At 45.3% G+C, this 20,788-nt stretch overlaps 3 protein-coding genes across 6 annotated transcripts in view; 1 reads left to right on the forward strand and 2 right to left on the reverse strand.

Annotated features, from left to right (window-relative positions):
- Window positions 1-15,332: 15,332 nt before the first annotated feature.
- Window positions 15,333-20,721, reverse strand: LOC111548550. The gene is made up of 2 exons (XM_023221055.2): window positions 20,686-20,721; window positions 15,333-17,204 (listed from the first exon to the last, which is right to left on the reverse strand). The coding sequence occupies exon 2, from the start codon at window positions 17,099-17,101 to the stop codon at window positions 16,238-16,240; it is 864 nt and encodes a 287-aa protein (XP_023076823.2). The 5' UTR covers window positions 17,102-17,204; window positions 20,686-20,721; the 3' UTR covers window positions 15,333-16,237.
- Window positions 17,110-20,608, reverse strand: LOC116418824 (keratin, type I cytoskeletal 9-like). The gene is made up of 3 exons (XM_031935708.1): window positions 20,098-20,608; window positions 19,156-19,938; window positions 17,110-17,204 (listed from the first exon to the last, which is right to left on the reverse strand). Exons 1-3 carry the CDS (start codon window positions 20,573-20,575, stop codon window positions 17,110-17,112), a joined length of 1,356 nt encoding a protein of 451 aa, XP_031791568.1. The 5' UTR covers window positions 20,576-20,608.
- The window catches only part of EXOC2 (exocyst complex component 2), a 194,979-nt gene continuing 194,434 nt past the window's right edge, over window positions 20,244-20,788 (forward strand). For 3 of the 4 annotated variants that reach the window (XM_026456816.2, XM_026456820.2, XM_026456821.2), the window contains exon 1: window positions 20,244-20,393. The gene's annotated coding sequence lies outside the window, so the exon portion shown is untranslated. The remainder of the gene's footprint in view (window positions 20,394-20,788) is intronic. The other variant, XM_026456817.2, reaches the window with a different exon arrangement.

Raw genomic sequence — 20,788 nt, forward strand, 5'->3', positions numbered from 1 at the left:
ATTTTGGGTGAATCATGATGATGATTTTGACTTTCCTACATGTTGAAGACAGGCATATAATTCCTTCATTTCAGAAAATGGGCAGATTTTCTACATTTTAAGATTGAGGCAGGCTGGCCATATTTATTGAGTTATTCCTCAATAAACATTTGTTGCATTCCCGTTTGTGTCAGGAACTGTGCTCAGCTTCAGGCTAACAGTTCAGCAAGACACTCACCGTGCCTTTGAGTAGCTCAGTGTCCAAGACAGAGAACACAGATAAAAGTGGGTGAGTTAGCCTTGCACACGATTAGTGCCAACATACCAGTAAAATGCTACAAGCCATCGAAGACTAGGTAGACACAGGTGTGGTGACCCAGAGCCACCTCTCTCCTTCATAAAACAAAAACAGAAAACAAAATACCTGGCCTAACCTAGTAAGCATAATTATATCGTTAGCAATTAAATTCTTTGGGTTAAGGCTTTTTCTGCTGTTAAGAGGCACATGTTCCTGTAAGAAGTAATAAAACTGTACTACCAACTTTCGGAAACATCCCAGGCCTTTCTGTTCTAATGTCTCTGATCACAATGAGCTTTTACCACAAATGGCTGTTTTCCGCTATCTCTGAATGCCAAATTCTTACTCATTCTTCAAAGTCCAGTAGAAAAGCCGCCTCCCCAGATAAGCTCTGTGTGCCCTGGGCCTGCTTTTCCGCTTTCTCATAAGTACGTGCTCTTCTGGCCTATGTCATGGCTACGTTTTCTGATTTTTTTCTTTGGGAACACATGGCTCAGGTTGAGGCTATCTGAAGTTACCAAAAATAGAAAGATAGAAAGCACATCTTCATCCTTTTCTTCTGGAGAGTCTCTCTCACCTCGACAGCTAAGTTGGGGCCCTGAATTTCAAATGAAAGCCCCTCAAGGCATGGGTAAACCCGGCCACAGCAGGACAGCAGAGTCCACGGCTTTCCAGGTGTGCCCTTCTCTGTCCGCACCCAGCCTGGGAAGAGAACAGACCATCCATGGAGCCCTGGAGCACACAGCACGTGGGCGTCTTCCGTCCATGAAACCAAATTAGGATCCCAGTGCACACGAGGGTCCTAAGTAAGGTGACACTGTACAGAACGGAACAATACCTGCTCTGTTTTGGCGACACGATGACGTATCAGTCTGCTGAGGCTGTGTTAGGTTGCAGTTACAAGCAGCTCTGAAATCCCAGGGGCTTCCCGCAACAGAGGTGGCTCTCACTCCTGTTACAAGCGTCTTAGCTGTGGCTGAAAAAGCAGTCTTTATTCAGATGAACATGGATGTCCTGGAAGGAACACAAAAAGGCAGATAGCTTCTGTCGCACCGCGGCACAGGTCACTTCTGCTCTCATTCCACTCTCAAAGCAAGGCTGATGTTAGTGGGATGAGGGTGTGTCACTCTCTCAGTGGGAGAAGCCTGTCAGAGGGGCAGTGAATATTTTACCAGCAATTTCATCTACCACAACATGTGAGAAAGATTTGGATATTGACGCAATCCAGAAAGAGCACCGGAGAGACCAGCAGATTTCTGTGGAGTTTTAGTGGAAATCCGCTCATGTCATTGGCTGGTTCTAGGCCTTCACGTTCTCATCTATGAAGTCAGAGGTTTGGTCTGTGCGGTGTCAAGATCTTTTCCAGTTCTGACACGGAGTCCAAAGCCTTGCAGGGTGGTGATTCATTTTGGTATTTTATCAAGTGCCAGCATCATTTCTATATTTCTCAGAGACCTCAACAAGTAGGGTGCTTGGAAACATTTGCACATCTGCTGAATAAATCAGTTAAACCCTATGAATAACTTACATGGGTATGAATTCATTAGATAATTTTCTGGAAGCCGCTGGATGGATGGAAGGTCCTCACAAACACCAAGAGCTGCAGGTATGGTGGTGAAAAGACAGAAGACAAGAAGAGAAGCAGAGAGCGGACCTGAGGGCCAGAGGGCCAGGCTGGAAGGCCACGGCTGCCCACGCTCCACGGCCACAGCTGCCCACGCTCCACGGCCACGGCTGCCCACGCTCCAGGGGCTGTTCCTCCCAGAGCTGCCCTGGGATTGACAGCAGACGCTACGGCGGGTCACAGTTCTTGATATCCCTGTGGCTGGAAATTCCTTAACTTACAAATTCTCGAGCCATGTATATTTTGAAACTACTGCAAATGGAAAGAGATTTTTTTTTTTCTGTTCCTTGCTTTGTATTTGAAACCTAGATAAAGAACACACTCTCAAATCATTAGAATTCAATGATAGGAAATGCTGTAGTATTGTACAAAAATGAGATTCCTGATTTTACTCTGAAAAGGAAATGACAGCCTTTTTAACCTAACAAAATAGTTAATTTGCCAAGAAAATGTGCTCAACTGGAAGAAGCTGGCTAAGAAGAAATATACAGCCAGCGCTTTTGTTCCCATTCATTCTACCTTTGTGAGGTGATAAGAATTGTTTTTAATCTCTCCCATGATTTCCACAGATACACAGCACTGCTCATTGAAAAATTACAAAGCATAATTTGAATTTCTTATTTGCTGTTTGGTTGGAGTGATGGCTCTTCATCTTCCCTTCGCCCACGCCAATCTTCCTGCCACAGCCCAGGCCAATCTTCCTGCCACAGCCCAGGCCAATCTTCCTGCCCACATAGTCACCACTTGGAGAGCTCGCTTGTGAGTCTCCTTCCTTTGCAACTGTGGTCCACACTCGCTACTCAATTAGTTCATTTCTTGGTTCTAAGAATAAATAGAATGTGTGTATTTACTTCTTGTTTACCAATGCAACCTGAAGGTTTTAGAAGTAAAAACGGTTTAGGCTCACAACAGATAAAATGTATCCCAAATAATCATAGTTGTCTGTTTTGTAAGCTGGGACACCACCGTGCTGCTGAAACACCCAACCTCGTTTTTCCCTCGTCTTAAGTTCACCCTGATGAGCTGAAAGCTGCAGACGCTGTAGGGACGATCTGAGAAGCGAAACAGAAAGCAAGTGAGGGGAAGCAGGAGTCTGTATCCATGTTCCCTGAAGAATCCTTTGTTTTCGTCTTTCCTCTTTCGGCTTTCAAGTGCTCCCGTCACACCAGTGATTTGAACATTGCAGAGAAACACAATGGAGGGAAGGCCCCTGTACGCCGGGCCTTGTCAGCCCCTCCAAAGACCTGGCTTCTCCCCTGACATTCGCTCTGCGGAGGGGAGACATCCCTGTGCCTCTCTCCCTTACGGCCAGTGGCTTCCCCGGTCGGCTGCAGCATGTTAAGGCATGCCCACCAAGGAGGAAACGGCGGTTCTTAGGCCGCACGCTTTAAATCAAAAGCGTTTGATCCTTTTTACAACCGACCAGAATACTGCTGTTTCAGGAGGCTGACGTTTCCCACGGCGGGGAGGGGGTTACGGAGAACGTTGGTTAAGCTTATCGTATAAGATGGGAAGTGCCACTGGAACTCTCCAGTGTCACTTCACTGGGCAGCACCCCGCCCTGAATGAAGCACAGCTGTCCCTGCAGTCAGAACGTGCAGCCCGGCCGGGCTGACCCAGGAAGCCAGCCCAGCCTATGAGCATGCAGTTTTCCTTGGAGACGGCCCATCTTCACACTGTGCCTGTGTCCCCTCCCAGCCTTCGTCCCTGCTCTCTACCCACGACCCGGCCTAGGGTGCCTTGGACGGATCTCTTGCTATTTCCTGCATTCTGCAGGAGCACTAATTGAAAATTTGGGTGGCCTTGCTTATTTATTTTCCTGGAATGCAGTGGGTTATATTTTCATGGTATTTTCTCAGCAGTGCGGCGTTTCCATTTCAAACTACAAGAAGAAGAAGAAAAGCCAGTCCCCGTCAGCACGCAAACACACAACAGAAAAGAAAAATATCCCGGGTTTGACTCGCAGTCCTGCCTTTATAAATTGTAACTAAATATAAGCCACCAGAGTCGCCTGCTTTTTTCAGGAAGCTAAAAAGACAAGTTTACTTCTTCAGGGAAAAGGGGAAAGCACAGTGATGTGCTCAGTTGCTGTGAAACGCAAATGATAAATAAGAGGTGATATGAAAAGTTAGTTGGTACCATTGAACAATTGACACCGAGTGTCTAAAATCATCATAAAATGGACTGGCTCTAAATTTTGGTCGGGTTAATATAAAAAAACTAAACTTAAAAAAGAGCTTGCTTCATTACTGTAGCACTGGGGTTTCACACTAATTTCAAAATGTGCGTGTTGCACCAGCATTTTTTGTTAGGAATATGAAGGTCGACGGTGAAATATTTTATTTTCTCAAGGTGCTACACCATGTCGCTCTAATAATCTACCACCACTATAAATTTCGTATTGCCTGACATTCACAGGAGGCTCTATTTCAGTGGATTCATGTAAAAACACAACTTTGGCAAAAATTAAATTGATATACCTGGCTTAGATAATTTACACCTTAAAACTGACTTTTGATTTCATCTTGGACGTATGCATCTTTAATTTCTAAACTAATACAGAGAGAATAAATTGTTAACATCTGATGCATTTTGCATGATATATATTTTTTAGAAGATTTAGAATGGTTGAAAATATGTACACGTTTAGGAGACTTAATCAGACACGATTACTTTAAATCAATACCCTGAAAGTGTGTCCATGAAAGACAAAGACATTTCCATTTTTCTGTCTTTAAAATGAGACTGAACCTAGGTCATTTTCTTAATCTCCAGAGCTACTTTCTCTTGGTTGACACGCATTTCTGTTATTGGCGTAATTGATGAGCTTGGTAATTCTACATCAATTTACCTCGAAATGGAAAATGATAAGAACTTTCTGTGGAGCAAAAGGTGGCCGTGTCTGTGAGCTGAAAGTAAAACCTGGAAAAACACTGGATCTCTCATATGGGCAACTGATTTAAGAAAGAAAAGAAACTTTCATCTGTACATATTAATCAAAAAATTAATGGTATAAATTTGCTATTTTTAGTTACTTTTTTATCAATTGGTGACAGTACTAAATTGTCAAACAATCAAATTCTATCTTTACATTTAACAAAACATGTAAAGGTATCTGACTTCTTGGCTGAAATAACTTATTAAGGCCTTACTGTAATTCATAAATAGAATTTTTTCCATGCATATTTTGTCCTAAAATTAAAGGTGTCAAAGAGGGGAAAAAATCTGCTTGGACTTTGTCAATATTGCCAAGCTGAAGCACTTATTTTGAACGTACCCATGTGAGCTAAATAAAATAATTAGGGTTTTTCACATGATACTGATCATGCATTTGAAATGCAGAATTATAAGATATGCTGCACATATAATGGCAATACTTTATGTTTTTACAGATCTTCATAGGCTATGAAAGTATTTTTACATATGCAATTGAGATACACAATGATTCTCTGAAGCTCACTTGTTTAAAAATATATTAAACTAAATAAGAAAAAGATAAAGGAAAATAAGTTTGTTTATTAAAAATATACACACAGTAATAGAACCGAGGATGAAAAATAGGAAATGTGTTACAGTTTAAATAAAGAAGAGACTTAACCTTGGATGGCCCTGCAGAATATTTAATCCAGTGCAGAGGAGGGTTCTTGCAGCAATTCCACTCTTCTGGGCAGTTCAGAAAACAAGCTGGAAAGCATTCATTCCCTTGGTAGATTAAAATATATTTAGCATTTTTTCTTTTCATTTAACCTTTCTAAAATGAAAAGTTAAATGCAAATCACACTATTCGTGGCCATATTATTTTTTTCCCGGTCGTGAACCTCTGGATGTTTCTGTCTTGTTACATTAAATTACATCTTAAGAAAATAAATGACACCTGGGTTGTTACAGTCCATTTGGCTGCTTGGGCTTTTGTAGATAAGTCTGAACAGATACGGGGAAAGGCATGTTTTACTATTTGTACAAAGTCTCAAAAAGTAAAAATTATACCTCTTTAATATTTTCCACTATCATTTCCACTTTGCTCGGCTTAACAATACATTTTAGCAAGGCTGATGGTTTTCCTTCTGGGGTTGAAAAACTAAAATGTTTTCAAAGGAATGTACGTCACAGAATAAACAAGAGCAAAATCACTTTTTGTGACTTACCCTTTCCTGGTATGGCAAGGGGCTGCCACTTCCTTCCAGCAGAGACGAATGAGGCCACAGCATGTTTTACAATCTGTGCACAGACTCATTCACAGCTGAATCTAGGCGTCGCCCAAAAGAAGTTAATTTCTGAAATCTCAAAACCATGCCTCACAAAAATGCGAAGTCTCGGCGGGAGGATTTATGTGACAGAGGGTGGGGCCACCACCTGCAGAGCACACCAAGGAGGGACAAGGTTGCTGAATGGTACACACACACAAAAACAAAACAAAACAGGAAAGCCTAAGTATGTACTACCCTTCCATCTTTGCTTTCCCTTGAAACTTAACGACTTCGACAGAACGTTGGAGTCTATGTACAACGTGGGATAACAGAGTTATTGGACCTACGTATCAGCTTTCTCTGTTTGACATTCAACTGTAAACAACAGACAACTCACCTGATTTGGATTAGTTTATCTAAAGCATCAGGCACAATACACCAGGTTCCTGATTTCTTTTTCTTGGGAAAACACATTGGTTCTTCTGAACACTTTCCTGTAACAGACGCAGAAAGAGGTGCTGTAAGAGAGCAAGGTACCTCTCAGACCCCAGGCCTGTGGCTCGGCAGTGCAGAGACGGTCAACCTACTGCAAGATGGGAGAGAAGATGCTTTGTAGCCAGGAAGCCCAAACCCTCCCAGACACAATTCTCCAGTTACACAACCCACAGATGATCTTAAGGCCTGTTGAAAGCAAAGGACTAGTGAACAATCCTCCTATGATGAGTGGTTCAGCCACAAAAGAGAAATGTGTTAATCAGAGAGAATTTTTTTAAAAATGCGAATGCCGCTGTCAGCATTCTTTTTACATAAAATTCTGTCGAAGACCTCAATTTACAGAAAAGATCAAAGAGATGTAGAGAAAACAAATATTTAAATTATGATTGATGAGACAGAATGAGGCAAGGTAGGTTAAAACAAGGCTACGACACAATGGAATCTAAACATCCTAAAGGCCTGGAGCCCCTGCAGCCTCTTCCCCCCAGTTCTTGACACCCACCATTATGATTTCCAGGGGGACCTGTCCCCAGTTAGCTCACTGCAACTCTTATTGGTAGCTGCTACCTCCAAAATCAGTTTAAGTTTTCGATCTTTTCTTAATAGTGTGTGTGGGTGTGGATGTGGACGTGGATGTGGATGTGTGTATGTGTGTGGGTATGTGTAGGCGTCTGTGCGTATGTGCCTGTGAGCGTGGGCATGTGGATGTAGGAGTGTTTGCACGTGTATGTGCAGGCATGGGTGTGCATGGCTGTATCTGTGTGTACCTGAGTGTAGGTGTGTGTTTGTGGGGGGTGGTGTGTGCATGTGCACATGTGAGCTTGCATACGTGCATGTGTGTATCCATGCGTGTGAATGTAGGTGTGTGTATGCAGGGGATGGGGTGTGCATATGTACACGTGTACATGTACGGATGTGCTAGAGGACAGTGGTGGGCAGTGACCCACAGCCCTCCCTTGGGCTACCTGCCAGGTGAGCCTTGCCCATAGCTGAGGTGGGAGGCCCTTTGGGCAGGGAAAAGTGACTTGTAGTTGCAGGAGGCCTGCCTTCATCTGCCACGGCCTTGAGCTTCACCAAGAGTAAAAGCTAAAATGGCAAAGTCACAGAAATTACTTGTTACTGTTTCAGAATAAAAAACTTGCAGTTTTCCCAGGAAAATTTGTTCTGTTAAAAAATAATATAAAGGCGGGCTAGAAGGAAGAAAGGAAGAAGGGACAGAGGAACTTATAATCAGTTTATTGCCAGTTTTCTTCTCTGTCCACTTCCACTCTTTTTTTTTTTTTTTTTTTTTTTTGATCAGTTAACTAATAGTTCTCACTTGCCTGCTGGCAGCCATTTTTGGTTTTGTAAAATTCTTTCTTCTTAATATTCAAGTGTGACTTTCAGGAAATAAAAAGGCACAGGAGTAATAATCAACCCTTATAAACTGAAGATGAATTTTTCATGCAAAAGGAATTTTTTAATTGACATCAATTTCCTAATTGATGTCTGTCACCACCCTCATCTGCAGACTGAAGTGATCGCTTCAACCTTGTGGAATGTTCTGGGGCCCATCATCCACTCAGTGCTTCTGGACACGGGGCATCCCTGGACTGGCCATTAGGATCTCTGTGCAGTATGTTTCCCACGGCCCGAGGAGAACTTGGGGTGTGTCCGTAATCAAAGATAGACGGCAGTTTTCACATCTGGGACTCCCATAATTTTTATACGTGAAAGAAGGCTTTCATCTCTAAGTGCTCCTCAGCAATTGGAAACTATTTTAAATTATAAATATTATTAGCAATTTATTAATATTATAGATATGCCAAAAGGATGTCAGCGTAAGTTCACTGATCAAAATTGCTAAATGTTTTTATATTTAATTATTTCACATTGAAATAAGCAGACTGCTAAGACTTCGTAGAAGTACTTCACTAAATGCTATGTTTTTACATCACAAAAAGCTTCTACAATGGGAAATACTCTAATTTCTACTTTAAAATGTAAAGGCGTTTAGGTTTGTAAAAATTAAATTGATATTCCTATTAGTTTGTAAGCTAAGAAAACATGAAATTTCATTGAATAAACTAGAAAGCCTTGATTCCATTAAAAACTACCTGCATTCTATAATTATGTTTTATAAGGTTAGTATTCCAAATCATTTAGGTTCATTAAATGTTGTGAAACATAACATTTTTAATAATTTTAAATTTTAATATGTAGTTATTAGATTCCTAATCAGGAGGTACATACAGATTTCAAGCACTTTTGAATAATTAGCCATAATCATTTTATAAAAATAGTCATCATGATGTGTATTTAATCGTATACTCATCACCTGAAGATTACAAATGCCGACATAGTATTTCTACGTATTTCCAATAGAAGTCTCAATAATATGTATGTGAATGTACACATATAATGTGAACTATAATATATATTTTTCCAGTATGAATAAGTTTGCATTAAAAGATGGAAAGATTAATAGACCATGGGGCACAACTAAAGTCATGAGTTTATTCATCCTTGCCTTGTAAAAAGATTAGTCGTGACAATAGCTTGTGCCTGGGACAATTTCTGCTCTCAAGTACTGCTCACATAACTGTGTTTACGTAAGCCTCACCAACAGCACAGACCTTTTTTCAGTTCCACTAGAAATTTGCTGATTTAAATATGTTAGAGTATGCTTGAAAAATAAGCAGGAAAGACAGATGCTTCAGAGTTTTAGTAGCTATTTTCTCCAACAGATTTTCTCAGGTAACTGACTTGTATCGGTCCCAACTGTAAACACTGAGCGAACAAGACCTGGCACAAAAAATTCAAAGACAAACCTGGATTTTCCACTGATTGTCCACACCTCCTGCCATTCAAAATATGCTTTCCTTATTTTGTTTTTCGAAAATTAATATTGCAATAATAATTCGTATTCGTATTATCGTGTCTCTACTTTTATAGTGGATTAGCCTAACTTGTAGAAAGCAAGAAAGAATGCGAAGAAAAAAGAACAATGCCTGGAATGTAACAGGCAAATGTCAATATTTGTTGACTTGAAAAACAGTTGAGCTTAAATTACTCCAATATCCATACACAGAAGACCTCTCTGAATTAGCAGCTAGACAATTTGTGTGAACATAAACCTTCGTTGTAAGTGCTGTCTAGAATTGCACCGCCTCTAGGATCAGTGAAACACACATTTCTTAGACAGCTTTAAAGAAAAGAATGATTGAATTGTTGTAAACTAAGAAAAGAAAGTAATGTGAAAATTCTGTAAATACAGAAGATGGACTAAATATGCGAAAGACTCCCCTCTGTTTGATGTGGGAAGCTGACTCGTCTCTTTCTGGAAGAGCATTCTAAATTCTTTGAGAATTAATTTATATTTTATTTCTCTTAAAGTATGCCAAAACCCATTTGAGGGGCAAGGGCTGATTCAGCCACATATTTCATTCCCTTTTTTTTTTTTTTTCTTGGCTGGGGAGTGGGGACAATATCTTACTTTACATTGTAGAGTTTCTGGCCTGAAAATATGTTTACTAGCAAAATCACTGCCAAAACTTAAGAGTCAGTAGTTACCAGCATATTTATGTAAAGCAAGAGCTTAGAAAGCTACATGGCGTTGAGGACTTTTTTTCTGGATACTAATCAGCATCGTGCCTCGTCACACAGTGCCTAGTCATCGTTCCACTCAGCAGTGCGAGAGGACCAGTGCTGTGAAGCAATCCAGCATTGTCACCACGGAAAGCATGGTCTATGAATTCTAGTTCAAAACTGATTTTCCTAAAAACTGAAAATTTCCTTCTCAATGTGTTTTAACAAATACATGCTTGCAAACAGGAGGCCACTGAAGAGCAGAAACAATTATATTTGAACATATCCAAAACAATGTGCAGGAACAAGCAGCAGTTACTAGCATTTTCTTTCACAAAATGAAGTCTGCAAAAAGGTTTACCAGCCACTGAGGTGCCTTTCTAGGATTTAATTCTAATTATGTAATTGAAGAGAGATTCTCCATTGGTTCTCAAATAGAGCTCTGTTGAGAATCCTCACGAGTCGACAGTCCTGAAAAGCTATTGTTTATCAGAAGGAAAGCAGACATGTGTGCTTAAATCTATCATTCACGTCTGTGCATTCATTTGAGTTCTAATGAATGGTAGTGGAATGAATATGCATCCTGTCAAACATATACATAAAGCATAACAATATTGCAAATCAACAAACCCACATATCCGGGGTCAGAAAAAAATGTGGCCAAGCTCAGGGAGAATTACTTAATGGAAAAACAGGAATTCAATAAAAATGCAAAATTGAAAATGCAACCCACGTGTTTACCATCATATTGTTTTCCTCTTTATCACTATGTTTCACATCCAACCTATTGTGGTTTGGCTTTCCATGTCCATAACCTAGCCAGGGACTAAAAAGCAACGTTGTTAGTTCTCGGAGCAGAGGCTGCTGGGGAGGTGTGGAAGTGGAAAGGACAGCGGAGCAAAAGGTGATAGCAACAGAAAAGTGCCAGCAATCTGCCTTAAGATCAGAGAAAGCAACCAAGTTCCCAGTTTAAAACGGACTGCCCTAGAGCTAACACATTTAAAGAACGAAGCATCTGGAAGAAAAAAAACCCCTTTAATTGAAGAGCAGAACAATTAGTGTGATCTACTACCACTGCTGGCATACAGTTATTTGGAAAGACTCCACTGGCACCACCCATATGTCCTGTTCTACACAGATGGCTAGATGAAGTCGCCAGAAGAGAAGGCCGCACAGTTCAGCCAAGACTTGCTGCAGAATTGTTTATTGAAAAGTGCAGCCTGTACGGTGGCTCCCGCCTGTAATCCCAGCACTTTGGGAGGCCGAAGCGGGCAGATCACGAGGTTGGGAGATCGAGACCCTCCTGGCTAACATGGTGAAACCCGTCTCTACTAAAAATACAAAAAATTAGTCACGCGTGGTGGCGGGCGCCTGTAGTCCCAGCTACTTGGGAGGCTGAGGCAGGAGAATGGGGTGAACCCGGGAGGCGGAGCTTGCAGTGAGCTGAGATCTGGCCACTGCACTCCAGCCTGGGCGACAAGAGCCAGACTCTCTCACAAAACAAAAACAAACACAAAAAAGAAAGAAAGAAAAAGAAAAGCGCAGTGATGGGATTTTTGAGCTTACAGGGACTTCTGAGTTTCTCCTACCCAACCATCTTGTGTTGCAAATGAGATAACTGGAATTCTCAAGAGATCAAACAATCAGGGTCAATATCAGACAGGATCCAGAATGTAAGGTTCGGAATTTTCGATGTAATTTTTTTTTTTTAAACCAACAGTCCTATAGTCAACTTTTGATTTTTCAAGGGCTGTGGATGTTTTTATTTCTTCATTTTTATTTTCTCACTGCTAAAGATTTTTATTATTTTCTTTACCAGGTGTGAAAACGTAAATTTATACTCAAATTAACTGGCTATGTTCTATGTTCTCATCTTTGTTACAAGGGCTCAGTCAGGAAGAACAAAGGTTCAGACTGTTGGCTAAAGTACGTCCTGAAAATTATCTTTAATCCTGCATGTACGCCTCGTCCTTCAGTACCACAGAGAGTACAAAGAGGAGCTCACAGGAGGCAACTACCTGCAGGGGGCAGGACAGATATCCTGAGACCCCCACTGGAGAGTGGCCAGGACACAAGTGGTGGGCACTGGGAGCTGACGTCCTGCATTTCAGTGCATGCCATCACCGTCAGAAATTATAGCGCCTGCCTGCGAGGGAAAACCTACCAGATATAGAGGGTGAGAAACCTGCTGTTAAGGAGTGAAAAATATTTTATTGGGTTTGTGTGAAACCAGGGTACTCACTGAGCAATGAAAAACTCAGATAACATTCGTGTCATGTTAGATAAAAAGAAACGAGGTGTAATGACAGGCTTTGTACCTCGTTTCATATGCCAGGCAACCCTGATGCTCCTGCGCAGTGGAAGCCTTCATCAATGAGTGTCAGCAGGGCTCAGATTGCGCAGCAAAGGCCAGAGGCTGACACCGCGCCTCCCTCTGATGTGCGGCTGTAGCTGGTGCTTCTGCTCCGGGTGGGGTGCTGTGCCTGCACGGCAGAGGTGCAGAGTGGCAAGCCAGCGGCTGCCCTAACACGCAGTCTACACGGCACACCACCCATCAGTGGGTGAAATCGGGAACATGGTGCCTTTTCCATGTCTTTTCTATGACTGCTGACATCACTGACAAAATGCAAACTGGCCTTGTTCCCACTGAATAAAGACCTTCACGTGGAGAATTCCAAAAGACAAGACAAAACAAACCACTCCCCCCCAAAAAAATCAACCACCCACTCCCAGCTAGCAATTTAAGTTAAAATGCTATCATGCGGTCTGTTAGAAATCCTGCATTTAGAACATAAAGAGATCTAAAGTCTTATTCACAGAAAATCACATCATTAGGTTACCCTGCCCTCTGCAGCTCAGGGCAGGGCGGGCAGGGCCGGGAGAGAACCCAGGTCCTGGCTGAGCAGAGACACTTTCAGATTCGGGCCGAGCTGTTCCCTCTCTCCAGGTACTGGGCCCTGTATCTCTGGCAGCATGTGCCTCCTCAATTCCTCCTTTCCTTCTGGACCACCTACAGACACAACCCACTGCCAGAGACGCCCAGATATAAACACAGGTGCAAAACACATCTGCATTATTGTGCTGGATGGCAGCAGGGCCATATGGTTGGAGTAACACTATTGTAATACCATATCCCTGCGGTAGAACCAGCTTTATTTACAATTTTCTTATTAAAATATGCAAATAGCAAGTCAATAGAAAACCACAGAGCTCTGTTTTGCTGTAAAACTGATTGGAGACATTGGACTATTTTGAGGACTTTTGATATACAGAGCTATGAATATAAAAAGCTCTGAAGCCAACATAAAAGAAGATGGTTAAGTCCACTTCAAGGCATTTGCTAGGAGCACAACCATAGTAAGATGAAGGACAAAACAAAAGGATGTAAGGGGCTTCCTTAACCAATAGGTCCAATCCAGGAACTGCTAAAACAGAGTTGAAACTGTTGCAGTCCTGCAGAATTTCAAATTGTCCTGTAATCCTAAAACACAAAAGGCTCCAACAAAGCATGGCAATGCTGGGTGGTATGTGGTGAAACATCTCCATGGTTCGTTTATTATCAAGATGTGTACATACCAAATTTTGCTGATAATTTTGTGTCTTTAAGTGGCCACTCAGCATATTTTGAACTAGACAACTGGAAACAGGCATCTCCTCCAACTCTGCTACTATCTTAAGGTACTGTATTCTTACTTTATTTTTGTTTTTGAGGCAACGTGTATTTTTGCGCATCTATTATGTGTAAGGCATGGATGAGCATTACGGCATCCCTCCTCTTACATTTATATTCTAGTGAGGAGAAACACTTTTAGAAAACAAACAGATAATACTGTATTTGCAGATTGTGGTGAGAGCTGTTCCTGCGTGGTCAGCCTGATGTACTGAATAACTGGGTGAGGAAGCTCCATGGTATCTACAACAGTGAATAAGGTAGGAATCTGCAAGCATGGAGTTGAGAGCCTGTGAATAACAGAAGACCAAATAATCATTAGTCTTTGGAAAAAGGGATCTCTAATATACAGCAAATTATAGTAGTTTTGAGGGTTAGGTTCTGTACTAATTATGGTTTACCACACGCTGATGTGCCACACAGTACAGAACACAAAAGGTGTTGATTTAACAGAAAAAAAAAAATCTAAGAACAGGGAATTGTGTCTCTCCTAGTACTTCTAAAGACTGTTTCCAAAGGGATTTCATGCTTCAAAGTTATTCTTTCTCTCCAGGTCAAACAAAACCTGAGACAGAATTGAAAACACAATGCTATGCAACGATATTCAATTGCTCCAACAGCTGCCACTGCAATTTTAGGTTTAATGATTTTATTTGCTGACAACTTCTGCATACACAGCACTAATGTTTGCTAGCTGGTTTTGGAATTAGGACCAGAAATGTAAGAAAAAAGAAAGAAAACAATACCAGTACTCTTTATATTAACAAAAGAGTCTCTTTCCTCTTCTGAGTGCTTTTGTTTCTGGAATACAGTGTTATTTGTTATTTTTCTAAACCAGGAAAAATCTGTGTGTTCTCAAGGCCCATACATCCTGGCTTAATGGCAGGATCACCTAACCCAGGAAGTGGTGTCACTGAGATTGAGAGGGTTTGGTTTCACCGCGAAGGGGGTGCGCCGCTGCCAGCGATTTCTCCCTTTATTTTTTTTCAAATGCTGCTGCCAAGCCTCGGATTCACATTTCCTAGTTTCCCCCTCGCTCTTTATAATTGATGATGCTGGGGACAGTCAAGTGATTGCGTACTGGGGCCATAGTTCAACACATCCTCTGATGAAAAGGAGAGAACAATGAAGTCATGCTAGATTCCACATCACTTTTTTGTTCCAGGATGTATTTCCCTAAAAAGTATGCAATTCAGCACACAGCTACTTGAGGCCAGGTGTGGTGGCTCATGCCATGGGAGGACTGCTTGAGCACAGGAGTTCGGGACTAGCCTGGGCAGCATAGCAAGATCCCATTTCTACAAAGACAGCAGCAAAAATAACCAGGCATGGTGGCACGCGTCTGTAGTCCTAGCTACTCTGGAGGCTGGGGAGGAGGATCTCTTAAGCCCAGGAGTTCCAGGCTACAGTGAGCTAGGATCTCACAATTGCAACCTATCCTGGGTGACAGAGTGAGACCCTGTCTCTAATAACAAATATATATATATTTGAATTGTAATAAGTATAGGTTGTTTTTAGTCTGTGATAATAACAGCCTTGACTGGATCCCCCAGAAGCTGACCCAGGGCTAGTATTTCACTTGGGAGGTGACAGCAGGAAAGAGCAGGAGGGGAGTGGGGAGGCCAATAAAGGTGTGCTGCGGGGCACTTCCCCGAGGGAGACTGAGGCAGCCCCCCTGGGACTGTGCCATGCAATGGAGCATGTGCAACCAGCCAAGCTACGCCTGCCAGGGGCGGCCACAACAGGGCATTTACCCACCGTTTGCCTGCCATTGGCCAAGGCCTTCTTCTGAATTAACTCTCCAGGGCTTCCAGCTTGCCCTGCGCCAGGAAGAAATCCCTCAAGCACAAACAGAGATGCAGGGGTTCCCAGAAAGCAGCCTTCAGTTGGGGGAATGTGGATGGGCACTGATGGCCTCTGCTACTGTCCTGCCTTGCAAGGCAGATCCACTGCTACAGATCTGTGCCCTGGCCCTGATTCCTCATCGTGGTGTCCAGTCATACTTTACTGGGGGAGAACACCCACCTCAGGAGGGTCAGTAGGTCGGGCTATACTGCCCACTGCTGCAGTTAGTTCTAAGGCTATCATGATTTTCATCATCTTCCTTAATCACCTGGCTCGGGTCTCTTCACCTGCAGCTATCACTTCTGTGGCCCAGGCTGCTTCCTCGACGAAGTGACCCAGACCTTCTTCCCTGTGAGGTCTGGCCTTTGGTTATTATTCCTCGTCAGGCCAGGGTTGCTGCATTGCCCGTCTACTGGTATCACCAGGCAAGGAAAAGATGCCCAGTGAGTCCCCTGCATTCCAGAAAGAATCCTCCCTCCCGTGTCCTACTCATAACCAGGACCAAATTTTGTTGCCTGGGATCCATGAGGATCCCAAATAAGGAGAGGCTTTTAGATTTGGTGAACCTTGTGTCACCCAGGAGAGCATCTTCTGCACATCCCAGGGGCCAGGACTCCAGCTACTGGGGATGCAGCACCGTACACTGATATTAGGTTCTGAATATAAACTGCATCCCACAGCACAGCTTCCAACCCCACTGGAGCGTTCGCTGTGCCTTTGTGGGGCCATGCTGATGTCCTATCAGGGTGGCAGTTCGGGGTGTGCAATCTATGGTGGAACCAGTGGAGCTTGCGGTCACATCCCCTTTGTCTGCCTCTTTCGCTCTTATAGCGTGCTTGGTCCAAGGTGGTATTATGGGAAATCCTGTGATGATAAGGCAAGACATCTGTAAGAAACTGGGTAGTCATGCCTGCCAAGGCTCTACAAGCAAGGAAGACAAATCCAAACCCCGAATATGCCTCTGGGCCCATGGAAATCAACTTTTGCCACCAACTGGCTGCTTGGTCTTCTTGAGGGACAACAGCCACCACACCATGGGCTGCCCACTGGCCTCTGCAGCGGGAGAGGGCAGAGGCACTGTCTAGATTTGCCTTGTTCAGTGGGTCCCCGTAGCCTCCAACCCTGTGAATGGCCATTCTATTTTCACAGGCCCATTGTGCAGAGACTGCCTGACCCGCCCTAGCTGAATCATCCCATTTGCTCCATGCCCTGCTGTGGATGCTCTCTGCCGGGCGGGCACTCGTGTAAGACACATGGATGGGCCAAAGACTAAGTCTGTGTGAGGAACATGTGTGAGTTCTTGAGCTGAGGGGCTGCAATATCCACAGCATGGTTGCGCAGCTGCTTCCCGGCCACCCTCCTCTGCATCCAGCTGTTATATGTTTCTCCAGCAAGTCTCCTACCTTAGGGAATTTCTGTACCAAAAGCAGGCACATACTCTTGGTCACATACAGTCCTGAGGGCAACCCAACTCTGCCAAGAACTCCACACCGATGCTCAGCTCCACTCTGACAGCAGCAAGCACAGGCTCATGGGTGCCTAGGGAGAGCAAGTACTAACCTGCATTAGAATAGCTGAGTGAATTCCTCATAAGCTCCAAGAGGTGTCTTACCCAATTGCTTGGGGACTGTCTTTCTGTTCTTTCTTTTCCCCCTTCCTCCCTTCCTCCCTTCTCCTTCCTTCCCCTCCCCTCCCCTTTCTTTCTTTTCTTTCTTTCTGTTTTTTTTTTGAGACAGCGTCTCGCTCTGTAGCCTAGGCTGGAGCACAGTGGTGTGATCTTGGCTCACTTCAACCTCTGCCTCCAGGGTTCAAGCGATTCTCCTGCCTCAGCCTCCCAAGTAGCTGGGACTACAGGCGCTGCCACCACGCCTGGCTAATTTTTTGTATTTTTAGTAGAGACGGGGTTTCACCATGTTAGCCAGGATGGTCTCAACCTCCTGACCTCGTGGTCCACCCACCTTAGCCTCCCAAAGCGCTGGGATTACAGGCATAAGCCACCACGCCTGGCCTGGGGGCTTTCTTTATAGTGCAGGGAGACTTTAGGATGACCATATAGTGTCTAAAAGGAACGCTTTTGACAGTAAAAAGGGCACTCAATAATTAAGCCATCATAACAGACACAAATCAGAGTCATCCCAGGCAAAGTGGAACATGTGGTCACCTTAGTTATCTGCCTTCTTTCTCAGTGCAAGTGGCCAATTCCAGGATAACCAGAAAAATCCATCTAAATACCCTGTCATACCAGCTTAAACCCCATGATCCTGTCTAATGTCATTTCTCTGCATAGACCCCGAACTCCTCTGCTCCCGGCTCCTTCTTCTGTGTCAAACTCTAATCTCAGCTACAATTAAGTTTCTACTAACTCCCTGCCTGCACTAGGGCAGCCAACACACACACAAGCAGGCTGACTGGTTCCATTTGAGACTTAAGACCACACATCCCAAGTGGGCATTCTGCCCTCCCTGGCAATCTGACTACATATCCTCAGTAATTTGTTTTACAATGTCTAAGACAACGATCTCACCCCTTCTCGATTCTCCCTTGCCCCCATTCCCTCCTCACAGATGATCTTATTGGTTCCTTTGCTAATAAAACAGAAGCAACCAGAAGAGTATTTTCTCACTTTCTCCTCACCATGTCTACCAACCCACCACAACTGTAGCTTCACATTCTGCTCACTCTCCTACTACACAGCTCAACTCTGTTGGTTCCTTTCTAAGAACAACGTCTGCCCTCGTGCAATGGGTCGTACCCTGTCTTACCTTTCTCAAAGACTTTGGTCTGCAGTTGCTCCCTCTCTCTCCTGCATCAGCAGTTCCCTCTTTACCGGTTTCGTTAACAGCTCCCATCTTAAAACAGACTTTTTCCTTGATGCCATGCCCCTCCAGCAACTACCCCGTATCTCTGTTCCCTTTATCACAAAACTCCTCAGAATGGATGTCAAAGTAGCCAGATGAAAATACAGAACATCCAGTTAAATGTGAATTTCAGACAAATAATGAGTAATTATTTAGTATACCTATGTCCTGTGCAATATTTGGGCCGTACTTACACTAACAAATACTAAAACAATGTTTTAGTAGAAATATATCCCATGCAACATTACTTTAGTGATATATCTATACTAAAAATTACTTGTTGTTTATCTGAAATTCAACTCTACTGGGTATTTGTATTTTTATTGCTAAATCTGCCAACCTAGGTTGTCGAAACTTACTTTTTTCCACTTCACTTAATATTCTTTACACAGTCCACTCTGAAGAGATGTAGGTTCCCCACACTCCTTTGAAACTGCTTTGGTCAAGGATGTCAATGACTGGCATATGCCAAACTCAATTTTCTCTGGAGTCTTGGCCTCACAGTGCTTCTGAACATTGCCTAACAATTCCTCCTTCCTGAAACTATTTAGCTTCCAGAATCCACGACCCCCACTTTCCTGATTGTCTTTCCTCTCTGGCCACAGTCCCCTGGCCCCGAGCATGCCCCTGACCTGGAGCATCCCCCGACCTGGAGCATCCCCCGAACCCTGAGCATTCCCCCGACCCTGAGAACCCTCCGACCCCGAGCATTCCCCAACTGCGAGAACCCCCCCCCCCGACCCCAAGCATCCTTCGACCCCGAGAACCCCCCGACCCCGAGCATCCCCCTAACCTCGGGAACCCCCGACCTGGAGCATCCCCTGACCCCGAGCATGCCCCCGACCCGAGCACCCCCCCAACCTTAAGAACCCCCCGGCCCCGAGCATCCCCCCGACTCCGACCTTCCCCCCGACCCAGAGCATCCCCCGACCCCGAACATCCCCCGATCCTGAGCATCGCCCCGATCCTGTGCATCCCCTGACCTGGTGTGGCGCCCTGACCTAGTGCAGCCCTTAAACCCCTGAAGCCCCCTGACCCCATGCATCCTCCTGGCCCAGGGCTGCCCCTGACCCAGTGTTGCCCCCTGACCCCAGTGCCTCTTCCTGACCTGGTGCAGCCCCCTGACCTGGTACAGTCCTCTGCCTCCGGTGCATCCTTCTGACTCAGTGCTGCCTCCTGACCTGGTGCCTCCTCCTTACCCAGTGTGGCCCCCCGGGGATGCACACTCCAGGGCATTCTCCTGACCTGGTACAGTCCCCTGACTCCAGTGCCTTCTCCTGAACTGATGCTTCTTCCGGTCTCGGTGCAGCCCCCTGCCCCGGTGCAGCCCTGTGATCCCATGCGTTCTCTGGACCTTGTGCATCCCCCTGTTCCGGAGCGGTCCTCTGACCCGGTGCAGGGCCCATCGTGGTGAACTGTGGTCCCACAAACGCACTATCATCCCTCAGTCTCTTTGAGATGACCCGAGGGCACGGGGATGGATGGTGCACCCGCCCGCCCCCTGAGCTTGTACCCTTCTTTCCCTCCCTCACCGCTCCCCCCTTCCCGCCACCGCAAAGACGCCCAGCAAAAACCTCCTACGCGCGTCCATTCCGACAGCTGGGTCCCTCGGAACCCAAGACACTCCAGCGTCCACCGCCCACGGCCCCTGCTGACCTCCCGCCCCCGCGCCGGTCCGCTCCCCTCCTCCGACCCTCCCCTGCAGGCGCCGCCCATCGAGGACTCGGCGCTCGACTGCCCGGCGGATCGACGCGCTCGGCGCTCGCGGCGGGCGGAAGTGAGGTGCCGGCAGCGGGCGGCGGCGGCGTCTTCGGCGAGACCTATCGGGCCCGGTCCGGGCCGGCTGTGGGCGGCGGCAGGCCGGCTGGAGGTATGTGTGGGAGGCTGGAGGGCCTGGCCGAAGGCCAGCGGGGCATGGACGTCAGCTGCGCTGAGGTGGCCGCCGGCGGCGTCCGTCCGGGCCTCAGTTGTGAAGGGACAGCCGCTCCCACCCGCGCCATCGGTCACCTGAGGGGCCTCTCGAGCCCCCGCGGTTCCCAGCCCCGCCGCCATCCCCGCCGTCAGCCGCCTGCTGGGCTCCGCGTCCACCCTGCAGTGCCCACCCCCGCAGTGCCCACCCCGCAGTCCCCGTCCCCCGCGGCCCCCAGCCCCGCGGTCCCCACCTGCGCCGGTGCGGGGCGTGGGCGCTGAGCGCTGACTCCTGACTCCGGGCCCCGCCCCTCGCCCTTGCGCAGTTGCCGCTCCGGAGATTTGAGAATTTCCCCG

The sequence above is a fragment of the Piliocolobus tephrosceles genome, chromosome 5, assembly GCF_002776525.5.
Source record: "Piliocolobus tephrosceles isolate RC106 chromosome 5, ASM277652v3, whole genome shotgun sequence".
Lineage (NCBI taxonomy): Eukaryota > Metazoa > Chordata > Mammalia > Primates > Cercopithecidae > Piliocolobus > Piliocolobus tephrosceles.